General features: G+C 37.5%; 1 protein-coding gene across 4 annotated transcripts; it reads right to left on the reverse strand.

The window, feature by feature from the left end:
* Nucleotides 1-354: 354 nt before the first annotated feature.
* LOC104460188 (ribose-phosphate pyrophosphokinase 2) lies at nt 355-16,649 on the reverse strand. 4 transcript variants are annotated; one of them, XM_010077876.1, is made up of 8 exons: nt 16,635-16,649; nt 15,706-15,882; nt 13,168-13,188; nt 9,556-9,654; nt 8,344-8,468; nt 5,688-5,861; nt 1,607-1,766; nt 355-637 (listed from the first exon to the last, which is right to left on the reverse strand). In XM_010077876.1, exons 2-8 carry the CDS (start codon nt 15,808-15,810, stop codon nt 545-547), a joined length of 777 nt encoding a protein of 258 aa, XP_010076178.1. In that variant the 5' UTR covers nt 15,811-15,882; nt 16,635-16,649; the 3' UTR covers nt 355-544. The 4 variants fall into 4 exon arrangements, with proteins under 4 accessions (XP_010076178.1, XP_010076174.1, XP_010076175.1 ...); XM_010077872.1 differs by lacking the exon at nt 16,635-16,649 and having other exon boundaries at nt 15,706-15,886; XM_010077873.1 differs by lacking the exon at nt 16,635-16,649 and having other exon boundaries at nt 15,702-15,740.
* Nucleotides 16,650-17,487: the final 838 nt, after the last annotated feature.

Here is a 17,487-nt window from a genome sequence, read left to right on the forward strand (position 1 = left end):
ATAAAACACAGTTAATACTATAGATGTGTCAACAGTTCCTCAAAATTAACATGAAGTTTACATTCTGTTAGGGCTTACAAAATACTATGCATGGTAGTTACCCATAACAAAACAAAAACCAGCAGCTGCTTGCCTGACAGATGAAAAGATACAAGACACCCAAGCCTGCAGCATTTAGCTTAACACAGAAAATGATTTTACATGCATACATCCCATTAAGTTCTAGGAACAGTTTGTAGTTCTGTACAGAAAAATGCAGCTGAAGCAGCAGTTTAGCAGAGAGTGAGGATGGGAACATAAAAGAGAACTTCTGCAACGCGCAAGACTTCCAGACTCTCAAGGGAATTCATAAAGTTTCTGCAAGACAGAGATTTATTGCCCATTTACAAAGAACAAATAGTAGGTACAAGACAAATACAATAATTAAACATACAAGCTCTGGAATTGTACAAATATACTAATTTCTTGTGGTTGAGATGCATTGTTAAAAACAACAGTGCCAGCTGAAGGTACCTTTGCAAAGATGCAATGTAACCTCCTGCAGTTACAAGGGGACGTGACTGAACAGGTAAGACACAGATTCACCATTGTGTGTTCTTCGAATTGCCTCAGCCAGGATCATGGAAATGTCAATAAACTGAAAGAAAAGAAAAAATAAAAATTTTATGGAATGTCAAGAACAATAAACTATATCATTTATAAACATAAGAAAAATGATTCAATTTACCATTGTGCTCTCTTACCTCTTTCAGGAAGTAAAATAACATTAAAGCACTAGGTACTTAACATATACATAAGAACTGCATTAATACAAAGTACAAACTCAAAAAGTGAATAAGAAAGCATTGAATAAGATTGCTGCACAGGCATACTGATGAAGACTTCTGGCACATGGCATATTGTCAAAAAGAAACCATTCTAGCCATCAGATGGCTGTGTCCACTTGACACAAATACAGTTTAAGGGAAGTACACCTCTTAAGTGCTTGCCTTGCTTCAATAAATACCAAATGACTTTTAAGCTTTTTAAAATTCAATGTTGAATTCAAAAAAATATTTTATTATTTCCACCACTCTGTACTAAGGAATAACTCCAAAAGGGACACGTGTCTTCCCAGAACAACCTCATGTAAAAGCTACTGACAGAAGTCACCTTTGTATTCACAGTTTGTTTTTTGAAAATAAATATATGTCTTTGTTATCTCGAGCATTTTCATTAGTGTATTGTCAAAAAAAAAAATGAAGTCATCTAAGGTTTCTGTGGCATTCACAATAATGTAAGTTAAGTTCCTACACACAAATATTGTATGATTAATATTGACCAAACAAACAAACAAGAAACCCAGCCAATTTTATGTTTGCCACTCTTTCAGAGTCAGGCATACTCAATCTGTTACAAATACCAAATATGTTGTAAAACTTTATTGTACTACCTGAATCCCCTTAAAACAGTTCTTTGACATGATTTAGCAAGATGTTCTGCAAACAACAAAGTTGCACAAGGTGTTTTAGAATATTATTTTAATCTCAAGGTAAAATTCCATCATCAGTGAATAGTATGCTACAAATCCAGAATTTAAACAGAAGACACAAAAACACCCCTCTACCTGAATTTTTGGGCAGTGTTTCATTTTCTCTTCTTGGGGGATTGTATTAGTTACCACAACAGCCTCAAATGATGCATTATTAATCCGAGAAATAGCTGGACCAGAAAAGATGCCATGAGTAAGAATGGCATAAACTTTAGTAGCTCCAGCAGATACTAACCTGTAGAACACAAAGGAAAAGTATGCTGTAATGCACGTTCACGTACATGGCTACAGATGAAACCAGATACAAATCTCTTTAAAATACATTTTACACACAAATTCCTCCTGGAAGCTACAGGAGGATACAGATATCTATAAAATAATTCAGAGAATTTTAAACATTTTCAGGTTATACAAATAAGTCTCACAAAAATAATAAATTACTGCTAATTAAATAAAAAAGTTCTTATCAGAAACAATGATACTAATCTAAAATGCCACTCTACTGGATCATATCAGCGCAACATACGACTGAATTCCAGTAGGAGTTTTCTATCTTAATCAGGCAAAATGAACCAGGTTGGAGGGCAGTATTCACAACTCTATTGTACCTCCATTATTGTCCACCTTTATTTTTATTTGCAATTCAAACAATTTTGCTTGGAAAGAGTTTCTGAGGCAGAAGAAATGTCAATTATTAAAAGCCTAGCTTAGTGCAAGGTTGTGGGTCCAAGCATGCAGTGAAATGATGGAGGAAAAAAAAGAGTACAAATCAAAGAACTAGAACTCCTTGTGAATGAGTCAGAATCTCTTAACTTGGTTTTTACTGGCCTCTCTGCCTCCAGATGCTCAGCTATGTCCTAGCTGCTTTTCTAGGCTTACAAACGGAGGCCCTGTAGAGTGATATTTTATCAGATCATAGCAAAAGCACAGTAAGATAGGAAAAGGGACAAAAACACAGAAACATAGTCTCACTTTGAATGACTCAACAGGATCAAAGTTTTATGGTCATTTTCAGCATTACATTTAGTAGCTGCAACCTACAAGGAGGATGCACTACAACAGGGTGAGTGTGTACTTAAGTTTGTATTTAAGCAAGCTGATCTGCTGTATTTGAAAATACATTTCTTAGTTCACCTGCCTGATATGCATCTCGGTTGCTGAGATAAAAAAAGAGATCTAAAAGGTATTTTGGTGAGCAAGTCTAATTAAGCACAAAGTACATCTTGCCTAGATTTGGCATGAACGAAAAGCACTACTTCATGCCAAGAACATGATATTTTCTTAGTGAACACTACAGATACACTGAAGTTTTCTGATGGTTTTAGAATTTGCTCTATATAAATCTAATGCAGGTAAATCAAAGAGTGCTTCCTTCATAACAGGAAAGACATAAAGGCCTCCTTTTTGACATGAATTATCTTCCTCTATGCACAGGAGTATATATATTAAAAAAAAAAATCACTGGCTAAGCAATTTGTGATTTTGATCTGAAAAGTGCAGACTCTAGAGCATGCTTTGAGGTCTGATGCAGATTAGTATGTGGATAGCGAACAACTGCGCAACATCTTTTTGCAAAATTCCATCAAATTTCCATGAAAGTGAAAAGAAACACAAGACCATACAAATTCATTTACCACAGGTATTTGACATGCTTTTTATCTAGATGCAAGCAGCAAGCCTGTAACTAAAGACTGTAAACTCATGGGATGATCTTTACTTCAAACCACCAACAGTAATGCCTAACTCACTTCAGCTTCAGCTACATCCAAGAGTAGCACTGCTACAGTAAATGTTCAGCAACATCAATTTAAAACACTCCCATGGCTTTGCTCCTCAGCAGTTCTTTCCCACTCCCAGTATGCACTATTTACAATCATTGGGGTGGGCTTTCCTGTAAACAATACCAAAATACAAGATCTTTGAATGGCAGATGTTTTGGGTTTTGGTAGCAGGGGAGGGGCTACAGAGATGGCTCCTGTGAGAAGCTGCTGGAAGCTTGCCCGGCTCCAAGCTGCACTTGCCTCTGGCTAAGGCCGAGCCAGTCAGCGCCTCTGCGAATAACGTATTGAAAAGGGGGCACAGTGCATGGAGGGGGTGGCATGGCCCTGGGCAGGGCACAGCCTGGCCAGCCTCTGCCTCAGGCCCAGCCCTGGCCCTGGGTGGGACCCAGCTGGCCTGCCCCAGCCGCAGCCCCGGCCCAAGAGATGGGAGCTTTTCAGGAGCCAGTGAAAGAACCAGCAGCGGAGAGAGGAGCGGGGTGTGAGAGAGACAACTCTACAGACACCAAGGTCAGTGAAGAAAGGAGGGGGAGGAGGTGCTAGAGCAGAGATTCTCCGGCAGCCCATGGTAGGACAGGAGCTGTGCCCCTGCAGCCCTGGAGGGTAACGGTGAGGCAGAGATACACCTGCAGCCCATGGAGGACCCCCACACCAGAGCAGGTGGATGCCTGAAGGAGGCTGTGACCCCGTGGGAGGGACCCATGCCAGAGCAGTTAGTGGAGAACTGTGGCCCGTGGGAAGGACTCACATTGGAGAGGTTCATGGAAGACTGTCTCCCATGGAAGGGACCCCATGCTGGAGGAGGGGAAGACTGTGAGGAGTCCTCCCCCTGAGGAGGAAGGAGTGGCAGAGATAATGTGTGATGGACTGACCACAACCCCCATTCACTATCCCAGTGCGCCACTAGAGGGGAAGAAATAGAGAAAATTGGGAGTGAAGTCTTTGAGCCCGGGAAGAAGGGAGGGGTGGGGGAACATGTATTTTTTACAATGTGGTTCTTTTTTCTCATTATCCTACTCTATTTTTGACTGGTAACAAGTTAAATTGTTTTGTTTTTCTCTTGAGCCTGTTTTTTGCCCATGACCAAAAGAGATGAGCGATCCCTCCCTCTCCTTGCCTCCGCCCATGAGGTTTTACCTTTTGTTCTCTCAATTCCTCTTCCCATCCCATGGTGGGAGGAGAACTGAGCAAGTGGCTGTGTGGTGTTTACTTGCCAGCTGGGCCTAAACCACAACAGAAGATTTAAAACCTCAGGACTCTGGCCAAATTTAGATTGCAGCGTTTGACCTTGCAAACCAAAGTTGGTAGCATATATTTGGATGTGAGCTGCCAACTCATAAAGGGCAGGAGCACTTTAGTCTAGTATTGCTCAACTGTAATACCTCACATTAATTCTTAATGAATTTCAGTCCATTTCTCCAATTTGTCAAGATGATTTTGAAGCTAAGAGTTACTGCCATATACATTGAGTTGTGAAGATACAGCAATAGGAAGAATGAATCATTTCAAGGATCAGCAATTTTTTTAAAGGCTACAGACATTACTAAAGTTCAGTGTGGTCAATAATATCAGCTTCTGTGGAAAAAATCCTACTACTACCACCCTGAAATGTACCAGCATAAAGCCAAGTGGAAAATCATAAAGTAATCCCATCTACTTAGCACTGCTAGTGCCTCACTTAAGATAGTGGGTCTACATTCACATGCTCCACTTTAAGAAGTGGACCAACTGGAAAGAACTGAGGGGGCATCAGGAACAGAGCAGAAGTCTAGAAACCACGTGGAAAGACTGAACAAACTGAAGTTACTTAGTCTAGAGTGGAATGAGAACACTCTTGCAACTAACGTCCAGACAAAAGACAGGAAAACTTATTCTCACCTCCCTAGATGAAATGGAAAAGTACTTTTATAATGAATACGTACATTACAGATTAATATTAAACATGCATTGAGCACCATGGAAAAAAAAAAAAACTTTCCAGTGTTGAATCCAGCAAAGCTTTGTGAAAGATTGCCTAAGGAGAGTGGACAGACTCAATAATGAGGTTTAAGAAGAGAATAATTTATCTGTCGTTTCTGCCTTGGAATGGAAAAACACACGAGATGGCCCTAATCCCTTCCAAGTTCTATGACTTTTTCTTTATTCTGTCTTCTTTCTAAATACAGATTATGTATTCCTGTAAATATTTTCTCCATTCCACATTCTAAAGAAGGACACAGCTTGATCACAGGACTGTGACCTATAGACTCAAGGATCAGAATGACTTCATGCTACAGAGGTCAGGTTGGGTTATAAGCATGCAGAACACAGCAACTGTGTCTATTTGCTATCTACAGGTTAAAGTGCAGTGAGACAGCGGCCCAGTTCATAATACTTACTTTTCTGCTGCATGACATATTGTGCCACATGTGTCAGCCATATCATCGACAAGAATTGCTACTCTGTCTTTTACATCACCAACCAAGACCATTCTGTCCACTTCATTTGCCTTCTTTCTTTCCTTATGAATGAGAGCAAATTCCACATTCAGTCTGTCAGCAATTGAAGTAACCCTAAAGAAATACACATTTAGAGAATTATAAAAAAAAAAAAAAAAAAAAGAGAACAGAGGCATCCATGTATATTTGTCTTAAAACACAGTCTTTATGTTTCCTGGCTTTCAAATTACTGCAGCACTAACTTGTGCAAGTAATGAGACAGGTTAAAAATAATCTTAAATGCACTGCTAATAAATACAACCAGAGAGTCTTACACTACACTCCAGAAATTGATTTTTTAATTGAATTCACTTTGGTTTTCTGTCATTAAGTGCCTGACTTCGAAAACATTTCAGCTATTCACAAGCTTTCATTAAGCTGCTGCAATACCTAGTCACACTAGATAATTTAAAGTAGAAGTAGCCTCAATTCTAAGCCTACAGCACCATGCACTTTACTGAAAACACCATTGCAGGAATGTGAAACCAAACCAATGGAAAAAACCAAACGAGTAAGTTAACAGTGATTAAAAATTCTTTTAGGACTACTTGACTAGTAATCAAGTAGCTTACTTCATTAGCAAGTCCCTTAGCAACACATCTGTTTGGCAAAGATCTTTCAAAACTATTCAGGGTGACCTCTGGTGGTGAGACAAACTTCCAATAACAAACTTAATTTGTTGAAGACTTCTGATTGCTTTTTTCAAGTTTTTTAATATACCAGAGCTGATAGGTATAAAGACACAAGAATAAACATACTATGCTTTTTCTATGCTGGTACAACCTTGTAGCCTGTCTTTTTAGAATGTAATTAAAAAGGTTAACATGCACAGTTAATAGAGAATACAGTTTCATTTATTTACCACTTAAATATGAAGGACTCGTTAGTTAGTGCATTTCAACAACTGGGTCATAAACAAAAAACCCATATGTTTTGGCATTTTTTGTGAACAACAGTGTAATTTCATAGGAAGTCTCAATACCTCAGAACCATTAAGATATCAATAGAATTTGCATGCCTTATTTCAATCACAAAAATATAATAAGCTGGGAAAAAAACCCAAGGAAATCACAGAATCATAGAATGGTTTGGATTGGAAAGGACCTTAAAGATCATCGAGTTCCAAATGGTAAGAAACAAAAGATTCAGATATTTTACACTAGTGCAACCTGTAAGCATTAAAGACAAACTTTCTTCACATTCTATTCACTTTTCATTAACCCAACTATTATTTTGAAGGTCTACATGTTTTAAATGGAAATTGCAAACCATTTTGTTTACATTACATTACTGGAGGTGAAGGAGAAGAAGAATTTATTGAAAGCAACATCTTCCTCTACTTCACCAGCAACTGCTTGGTTGCATTACAACAGAAAGGTAGCAAAGACAGACTGTGTTAAATACAGTGAAAGTGGTCCTCAAAAAATAAACTCTTATGATCAACTTGATAATATACAAATCCTTGCTGGGGGAAAAAATGCAGTCTGAGTTGAATTCTAAGCAAAGGCTGTATTTGTTTAAAAAAACCAAACAAAAACAGTGAAAACAACAGTATTCAGATAGGAACGAACAAAGAATTTAATTGATTGAGTCATCTGAATTTTTGAATGCTTTCTATAGTTTATATTCTTCACATATTTAACTTTATTAATCTAAACAAGAATAACTATGGAGTTCTAATCAGTCTTATTTCCCTATTAATTATTAGAATGTGAACACTCACAGTAGACCCAAGGTTTTCAAATAAAATCACATTATGACAGTCTTTCCCATTTCTTCCCATACTTCATTCCAAACCTTTAAATTACTATGGGCTTACAGGATTCTTACTTCATTTGTCTTTGTTCCTATTGAGTTTTGCAGCAGCAGCGTGACCAATAAAACTTGAGAATAAGCATTTTGCCTCAATGGCATGCTTTATCACCTCACTACCTGGCATGCTTCTGAGCTTTTGCATTAACTTATACTCAATAGATAGCAAATGAAAGATAGTCTGCTGAATGAGTGAATGAAGAAACACTCCAATGAACTAACTTTTCTATTTTCACCTTTTGCCACTCAAAACAAAACCTCACTCCCTTTTTCTAGTATTTACAGTGCACAACGTGGAGTCCATAGGTTTATAGCTGGATTGCAACAACATAAAGAAAAAAGAAACACAACTCAAGAAAGCTCTTACCTAAATGCCAGCAGGTACAGTGGGGATAGGCCATATGCATTGACAGAGAAGGAAAACTTAGGCAATTCCAGAGTGAAGCAGGAAGAGGTGCAGCAACTGGATTAAAGCAAGCAAGCAGCAGGAAAAATCTCTTCCCTCCTGCGGAGGGATTCAGCTAATGAGGCCATAACCAGGGAGAGAGAAAAAGATTTTCTTTAGAGTATAGAAAGCTTCTGGATGTTTTCAAGCATGAACAACACTGAAAGAACCAGTTATTCTGTTTTTACAATGCAGTTGGATTCAACAGTGATGTAGCCCATATCTTGCACAATTCACAGAGGAAAAAAGACTAGACAAGCTAGTTAATTAACCACTACTAGTTTTAGGCTTATAAAGTACCTTTTTGCACCACCTGCATCAGGTGAGACTATGATACAGTTTCTCCACTCCGCAATGTTCTCTTTAATCCACTGCAGCACTGCAGGTTCTGCATACAGGTTATCTACTGGAATATCAAAAAAACCCTAGCCCAAAAGAGAAAAAGACTTTCATTAATATATGTTTATGTCTTACCTGGAACGAACACACAGGGAAAGAATCAAGCCTTTGCTTTTCATGTATGTTAGAACTTTAAGTAGTATTTTACGCTAGCCTAATTCTGCCCTCTGCTATTACTATCAAATGCTGTAGAAGTCAGACAAATATTAAAGTCTCTAAAAATCTCACCCAAGAGTAGTGAAATAAAGAACAGCTGTTCTCAAATGATATAAAAATCTGAAAAGGAGATAACTTTCAGACACTCAAGTAAATTCATGCTTGTGAAGAGCTCTCAAAAAATCCAGTGAGTAATGCTCAACTTCCATAAATTGCTTCTATAAATTTTAACTGCTTGACATGAACAGTAGTATTTCAGTAGGGGGAAGATTCAAATTAGTATTACTTCAGAAGCAGAAATAGATTATTTTTTTGTGCAAGTTGTAATGACCATAAATCTGTGTTAGACCACAAATGAAACTGCTTTTTATTTGTATGACAGCCATCTAGCATAATGGGAAATTCTGATTAAACAGATTACCAGAACTAGAAAAGAAGGTATTTTCTAAAAAAAGCCAAGGTATCTTGAAAAGAGGTACACATGAAAATGACAAACGATGTCTGCTCTGTGTCTGAGGAAAGAGTTTTGTGATTTGCTGGATTCAGCAGTAAGCCAGCTAAGGGTTGCCAGCCTCCATCTCCACTTCTCTTAAGAGAAGTTGTTCTCTTGGCTGTAACAACAAAACTCTATCTAGGGCAATACTATAATCTCTGAACTTGCCCCAAACTAGTATCTTTTATGTTCTGGGAGCTCTTGCACTAGACTGAGCAAATTCCACTGAAGATTCCAATGCACAAGTGTTCAAAGTGCCTGCAAAACCACTCCATAAAATCAAGGCTGGTCTCTTTCAAAAAGGGAATTTAATTAGAAATGGGTAGGGAGACTTTTGCTGAACCCTGAGAATTACACTTCTGTATGTAGCCTTTCAAAACAATGAAAAAAACCCCAGAGAATTAATATTGGCCTTTCAGATTCATTCAGTAGAGCCCCTAGCCACAGTTAGTAAGAACTGTTACCTGGATCTGAGAAGCATGCAGGTCCATGGTGATAATGTGGTCAGCCCCTGCAACTGACAGCATATTGGCAACAAGTTTTGCAGAGATTGGAGCACGACTCTGAGGAAAAAAGCACAAACATTTAAATTTTAAAAATATTTCAACTAGATGCAAGGAGTCAGAAAATTAGCTACTTTATTGATTTTTTCCTTTAGAATATCTGGAATCTAGATATGGAGAGCTCCACAGTAGCCTGTCAATAGCTGATCTTGCTACTACTGTTTTGAAATTCAGCAAAACATTTAGGAATATCTACATCAGTTAGCACAGTGTGCCTAATAATACTTTGTAGTAATTAGACTGACTAACAAGCAGATAAAATCCGGGATATAGTTTTCCAATTGTTCTATTTAAAACTTTCAGCTAGCTTTTCTGTAGAAGAAAGACAGAAAATCTGAATTTCTCTAAGCCACTACCCTACATTAATATCCAACTCTCAAGCAACTCTCCTGTTCTAAAAAACATTGTCAAAAATGAAGACTGAAGGCAGAGTGAACCCAACTTTTGAAAACACTGCTTTAAACAAAGTTGCTATCAAGCATTTCTTCATGATACAGAAAAGCTTGTAACAGATCCATGTTGGCAGAGGTCTTCTACCCTGGCTTATTTATTCTTTTTTGATAATTTAGGCTTAATTGTTGGATGCAATTAGGAGTCTATAATTCCCAAAAGGGACGGGGTGCGAAAAAAACCAGAGAAGTGGAAAGAACAACAGAGCAAAAATCTAATTAGTAAAGTTAATGCCAATGTCAAGAGCTTTTTAAAAGCGACAAGGATGCAGAACAAACAGCAACATAAAAAAGAGAAGATGTAAAATCATAACTGGTGAATGCCTCACTTTTTTTTTTTAGCAACTCCAAAGTTTTTTCAGAATTTTTTAAACTCTGAACAAAGTTATGTTGCCCTAGACAGCTTTGTCTGTAACAGAAATACTAAACAAAACTTCCTGTTTTTTTTTCTTTTTTTTTGCCAATTTTAAAATAAGACTAATAGCCTGCAATAACATTAACATGAAGGCAAGTACTTTCATCTCACTGTCAGACTGTTTTTTGCTTGCACAGTATTATCTCCTGCTACATCTCTTTATCAAACAGCCTCATTTAGCCTCCTAGGAACTCCCTCTCCCTCCACCCCATACACAGAATTATAGAGTATCTCTGATCTCCTTCCACTGATGCTCAAAGGCATGACCTAAAATAAGTTGAACCACTGCCAGTTTAACCTGGATGCTTTACTGTCTCTGTCTTATCAAACAGCCAGTATTTTCCTCAAAACTTCTGGTGATTTGGGTAGAAACTTGTAATTTCTCTGTTTTAACCTGCAAACTGCCAACATACTTCCAGAAAAGAAACTGTGATATTGCAGTCTTTCTTATGGCTGGATCAAGTTTATCATCATCATCATTAGATAAATTCTTCATTTTGAAAACCATCCCTTTCAGGTTTTGTGTTTCACAGAACATCACCACCATTTGGTCTGTGTGAAGTACACAGAAGATATATGTAACAGCACTTCCCTAGATTTCTGCAATTCAGATGCATATAGCTTCCATAAGAGCTTGCTATCATTAGCACTTCAGCACAGACGATTTTCCAGTTACTGAGGACTATGATGCTCCTCATTTAAGTTCAGTTCTGCAAGGTCCAAGTTGGCCAAATCTTTGTGGATATTTCTGTTATTAATACTAAAGTTTTGGTTCGTGCCATTCACATTCCTGATCCCTTCAGCTTATCTTAGCAGTACAAACTGACAATTTTAAGCTGGGCTTCAAAATATTCTCAAATCTCTGGCAACGTCTAATAAAACAAAGATTGACTTTCTACTCAATGTTCTATCAGCTCTTTGCAAAGATCTGGTTTGATGCTACAGCTAAGCCGGACTAACAGCTGATGCTGAAATCAGAGGTTTGCTCCCCTGCTTGTCCCATCCCTTCTTCTCAGGCTATACACTTGCACCACTTCCTTGTGCTGCACACCAGGACTTGTCTGAACCCACAGCAGCCAGATAAAGCAGCTCAAATGGAAGAGAAGGGAAAAGATGATGGCAAACCAGGACCACCCCTCTGGTAGAAACAAGTAACTAGTTCAGGCTAGCTGCTAAAGGCAAATTACATTCTTCCCAGAATGTGGTTATCTATTTCCACTCCATCTAGCATAATGGATTTTGCTTTATTTTCCACTTCTGTTCAATGCGAATATCACTTAGCTTGTCTCACGTATAAATATGAGTACCACCATCACAAAAAAAAAACCCCAAACCAAAATACTTTCCTGCATCAAATACTAATGTATACATTACCAGTTGGTACTTCTTTCAGCTGCTGGCCTTGCAGGCTGCCCTCCCAGAAGGAAGAACTTGAAGGTTTTACCACTAGGTAACTTGTTTTAGCAGACATGCACACATGACAGATTGCCTACATGTTGCTGGACAGAGTGTCTTGGAAGGAAAGATAGCCAGACACCAATACTTGTTTCTCAAGAATGGGCTAGCAGGAGATTAAGACAAATGAAGTTTGCAGCTATCTGACAGTTTCCTTTACACAAAATTGTGCATTAAAAGAAAACACTTTATGTGTTCAAAAGGATTTAAGATTTGATTGCTTGCATAGAAAATAAGTTTTGTGCTACAATATGATCCAAATTGAAGATTGTTTTAAAATCAAAGGAAGTATATTCATGGGAACCTCAGATAACCTGGCCTCACTATTCAGAAACTTGGATGAAAAAGGTAGATGAGAACTCAAGATTTTCTTTATCTTGGAGTTTGTAAAATTTGCTTCTGATCAGAGAGGCAAGAACACAGATGCACAGTATTCATCATTCCATTCTTTGACACAATTTGAGATTAGTTTCAGAATTATTAGTGTGAAATGCAACATTACATTATGCACAGAAATTAAATTGTAAAATAATCAATGAGTTTTTAGTTCTTAAGCAAATTCCCCGCTTATGTTATATATGTTAAGTTATATAAATTATTTCTTCCTTTGTGATGCATTACAAATTCGTTCACAATTCTTAAAATCCACAAAGTTAAGATGAGCAACCTCATAAGAGTAACTATGCAAAGGATACATAACTGAAGGTAAAAGTTGTCCACCAAGATTAAAGCTCTGTTGCCTTTAAGCATCTTATTACATTGTCTTGCTCAAAATGAATCACATGCATAGTGAACAAAAAATGAAAAAATCCAAGAAACCCCAAAGATTTATAACTGGAACTTTCACTTTCAATAAAGCCAGTTGTGAAGTGTATGGATACTGAATGTTCACTAATGTATTACCTAAATTTATCGTTTCAAAAATGAGATATGCTTTGAGGCTTCAGAAGCTGACAGCCATTATCTTGAACATCCAGACAAATTTTTAGCTAGAAGCTTGGAATTTTCTAGTAGCAAATTATTCCATAGGATTACTCTCATGGCCTAGGTGAAACACAACTGAAATCAAGAAGTGAAACTGAAAATGTTCCCAGTTATACATAATGTAACCCAGTACGTTTCACCCTTTAAGGCCATATTAATGGAAATGCATAGCGTTAGATTAAAAAAAAAAAAAAAAAAAAGGATACCTACCCAACGCTCCACGGACCCCTTCTACAAATCAAAAAAACAAAGTTACATGAGCTGTAGAACACCAAACTCACCCGTCACCCTACTTCTAACTTATCTCAAAGGCATCTCTGAAGCATCCTACATAAAGGTGTCCTGTCCACAGCTTGGAAGGTCAACGTAATTAGAGGATGCATAAACACAACTATGGCCAAAGCACAGATACACCTGAGCTAATTTTAAATTAGCTAGCTTGTATGCCAAAAGTATCCTAGTTTATGGCAGTGCTTGATTGCATCTAAATTAATCTACCAACTTTTCTACAATTCTCAGCAAGCCCCTTTTAAAAAAAAAAAAAAAACAACAAACAAAAAACCTCTGTTTCTCACTTCAAGCTAGTCAAGGTTTAAAGCTAAAATTTCCAGAGTAGATTACACAGGCCTTGTTCAGAATATGTTTTTTTACTGCAAGGCCCTTTTCTTAAATAAATAAATCAAGAGCACTTTCATTGTTCTCAACAATCACAACTGCAATAGTGGCATGAAGAATACAGGGTTATTTCAAGCAGCAAGGACTAAGTCTATTTAGTACTTTATGGATTAAAGTCAACAACTTAAATTCAAACCAGAAAACACAACCCAGCTAGTGAAGATTATACTGCTTCAGTTCGTAGTCGAGTGAATTATAGCAATATCTTTCCCCAGAGAGAAAAAAAACAAAACTGTATATAACCATTGGAAGAAAATGGCTGGAACTTTACTGACACTTCAGGCAGCATACAAAGCTTGTGCATGCAACATGGGACAAAGACCAAATGATGTGATGCAATCCAACAGCAGGAGGAGAGATCTCCCTGTCAATAAGCTGCCCAATGTTGACAGCTACATTATAGCTTATTTTGCAACATGGAGGTCAACTACCAAGGTTAACTTCCAAAGAGGGCAAACATTTTCTCAATTGCAAAACTGAGAGGGCGAAAAAAAAAAAAAAAAAAAGAAATCGCTTGCCTAGAATTGCAGGAGAACTCAGTGACACCCAGAGAACAGTTTGGAACAATGCTCAAAATCTCTGTTAAGCTCTTAAGCAAAATCACTTTCCTAGACTATCCATCTTCAGATGGCATTTCCAAAAGACAAAATGCTCCTGGATGGCATGCTAGGCCACCACACTATGGGTTTTAAGTGTTTCTTGGAAGTCTGACACATGGATTTTGAGTATCCTTGACAAGGCATAAACTAGACTCATGGAAAATTTGGGACATACTCATCCTTTTCCCACATCAAGAACTTACAGGATGGTCCAGCAGAATTTTCTAATATGAATGTGGAAATCAAAATGTAGTGAGATGCTTTCCTTTCCTTTCAACAGAATGTTTATTGCTTCCCTTTCAAGGTCTTTTGATAAAAGCAAGTATTTCAGCTCTCCTGATTGAGGGAGAGCATGATTCAATACAAAACGCAGCAAAAATGAAGTTCCAAAAGATGTAGGCAAAGAATAGGGAGCTGCTATCTAACTCCGGAATTCTGTTTTTGGAAGTATAACAGGTGAGTCTTGATAATATTGGTATGGCATTAGAGAGCCTGCACTTAAAGAATGAGTATACTAGAAAATAACTTCTCTGTATTTAGTTTTGTTCTCAGACATCACAGGCTGAGTGTTACATATTTTATATCTCCTGTTATTTTTAGCTTCTGCATTACTTCTCAGTCCTGTTATGTTTTGTATAAAAGAATATAAAGAATGTAAAGAACAGAAGACTTTAAGGATGGTTTGCTTGATGCCCAAAGTGAAAGGGAGTGGGCACTCCATTTATGGGAAGTATTGGAGAGGGGCAGTTTTCCAAAAAGACAACCATTGCAATCCACTTTTAAAAGCCAGACCCACATTTATTCTTATTAGATCTTTTCAAGTGAGTTTAGTTAAAAGTAACATTCACATGACAAATCAGAGGTTTTTCATATATATAGGAGAGATAGGAAAGTTTAGTTCTGTATTTTTTAAAACCAAACTCACTTGACACAGAGTTTGGTACTGTGTTACCAACTTGGCTGAACTGGTGGTATATTCATCAGTTACAGCAGACCAAAATCAAGAAAAGGGCACTAAGATCTGAAAAGTATTTATGGGGTTTCAATACAATTTTTGGTCTGCATCAATAAAAACAAGTATTACAAATATAGACTTTTTTAATCTGCCTTGCAGCAGAAAATAATATTTTTATTAATTACTGTTATGCATTGCAGATATAATCAGTTCCTTCCCTTTGGCTCTCTGTTTAACCACATAGGGTAAGACCCACCTACATAATGGTTACAGCACTTCAAATTTAGGATTTAATTCCATGCAGTTAAAATGTTTGAAAGGGTATACTCCCTTCATACATAGAACTAAAAAAAAAAATCATCTCACTTCATTCACCTATAGATTATATAATTGAACGTTTTACGAAAAAAGATGAAAAAAAAAAGCAAAAAAATGTTTATTAAAATATGTTTCAACTCCAACAATTTCAAGCAAACAAGACGAAAAAAAGCCTTCCAAAATCACATAGTTCTTACCTACCTTGTCTTTCTTATCTTGCCTGGCATATGGAAAACATGGAATTACAGCAGTCACTCTGGAGGATGATGCAATCTTGCAAGCATTGATCATGATGAGCAGTTCCATTAAGTTGTCATTTATTTCTCCACAGCCACTCTGGATGATATACACATCTTCTCCTCTCACACTTTCACCAATCTCTACACTGAAAGAGCAGGAGGTGACGATTTAAACACTTGAAATACTGGAAAAGCATTATTAAAGAATAGAAAAAACTGGTTTGTTTTAATAAACTTCCATAGGTTTATCCTCATTTAGAGTTAGATTTTTTTAACAATGATTTGGATAACTGTCCCCTTGATACAAAGACTATTTCAATAAGCCATTCTAAAATTTACTTCAGCCTAAATACAGCCTTCGTAAGGTCTGCATCAACCAACATGTAATTATCCAGTCCAGAGGAGAGCCACAAAATTAATCAGAGGGCTGGAGCACCTCCCCTATGAGGACAGGCTGAAAGAGTTGGGGTTGTTCAGCCTGGAGAAGAGAAGGCTCCAAGGAGACTTAATAGCAGCCTTCCAGTACCTGAAGGGGGCCTAAAGGAGAGATGGGGAGGCACTCTTTATCAGGGAGTGTAGTGAGAGGACAAGGGGTGATGGGTATAAGCTGAAAGAGGGTAGATTTAGACTAGACATTAGGAAGAAATTTTTCACTGTGAGGGTGGTGAGGCACTGGAACAGGTTGCCCACGGAAGCTGTGGCTGGCCCATCCCTGGAGGTGTTCAAGGCCAGGCTGGATGAGGATTTGAGCAACCTGGGCAAGTGGAGGGTGTCCCTGCCCATGGCAGGAGGATTGGAACTTGATGATCTTTAAGGTCCTTTCCAACCCAAACCATTCTATGATTCTATGAGTATGGCTATAGCACTGGTGCAGCTCACATTGTTACTAACTTTGATACTGGTTTTTTGGTTTAGTCTGTATATTCTGTGTTCCTGCCATCTCCCAAGGAGATGACCATTTAAAAAATAAACTAGATGACACGTATAGAAACAACAGAGCCAACTTTAGAACATTCAGTACTACCTGCATCAAAATACCTCTGTAAAGAAGGCAATTCTTTTCCTGTTATAATTAAGATGTTACTAAATTCGAGAAACTATTGAATTTTAGAAAGAGAGAAGTACCAAACCACACCCAAAAACCAGAAGTCTGGTTAAAATTTACACCATGATGTCCAAGTAAAGTATTTAAAGAAAAACATCTTAGAGAAAGGCTAAGAGGGCTGCTCATCAACAGATCATTATGACTCAACAGTTCTCATGTTGTGTCTGTTGCTCTGTTTCCTCTAGTTGTGCTTACATAGTTTTGTTCCTTATGATAGTATCTAAGAGTTATTTTCTTCTTCCACGGATTTCAAGGCAAATTCTGGTACTGATCACTGCTCACACCACAGAATTCAAAAATTAAATATAGCTTATAAATAAACAGGAAAATTAAAGCAAATCAGTTGAATGTGAATTACTTTTCAACTCTAGAAACCACACTAACTTTTCACACCTGTTATTCCAAAACTTACACACAAAAGCAGCAGATTAACTTTTATTTTCTCTGAATCCAAGCACAATGTACAAGAAACATGCAGACTTCCTAAACATGATCAGACCTTTCAAACCCATGCTCTACTAAGTTAATCTTAATAATTAAATGCTAAATTATCTTGAGCCCTTATTTAAAAGGTTGCATCTTTACCCAAGACACAAATAAGCAAAAGCTTCTAGCTGGAGACCATCCAAATGGCCCAAA

This window comes from Pterocles gutturalis, unplaced genomic scaffold (assembly GCF_000699245.1).
Source record: "Pterocles gutturalis isolate BGI_N339 unplaced genomic scaffold, ASM69924v1 scaffold16268, whole genome shotgun sequence".
Taxonomy (NCBI): Eukaryota; Metazoa; Chordata; class Aves; order Pterocliformes; family Pteroclidae; genus Pterocles; species Pterocles gutturalis.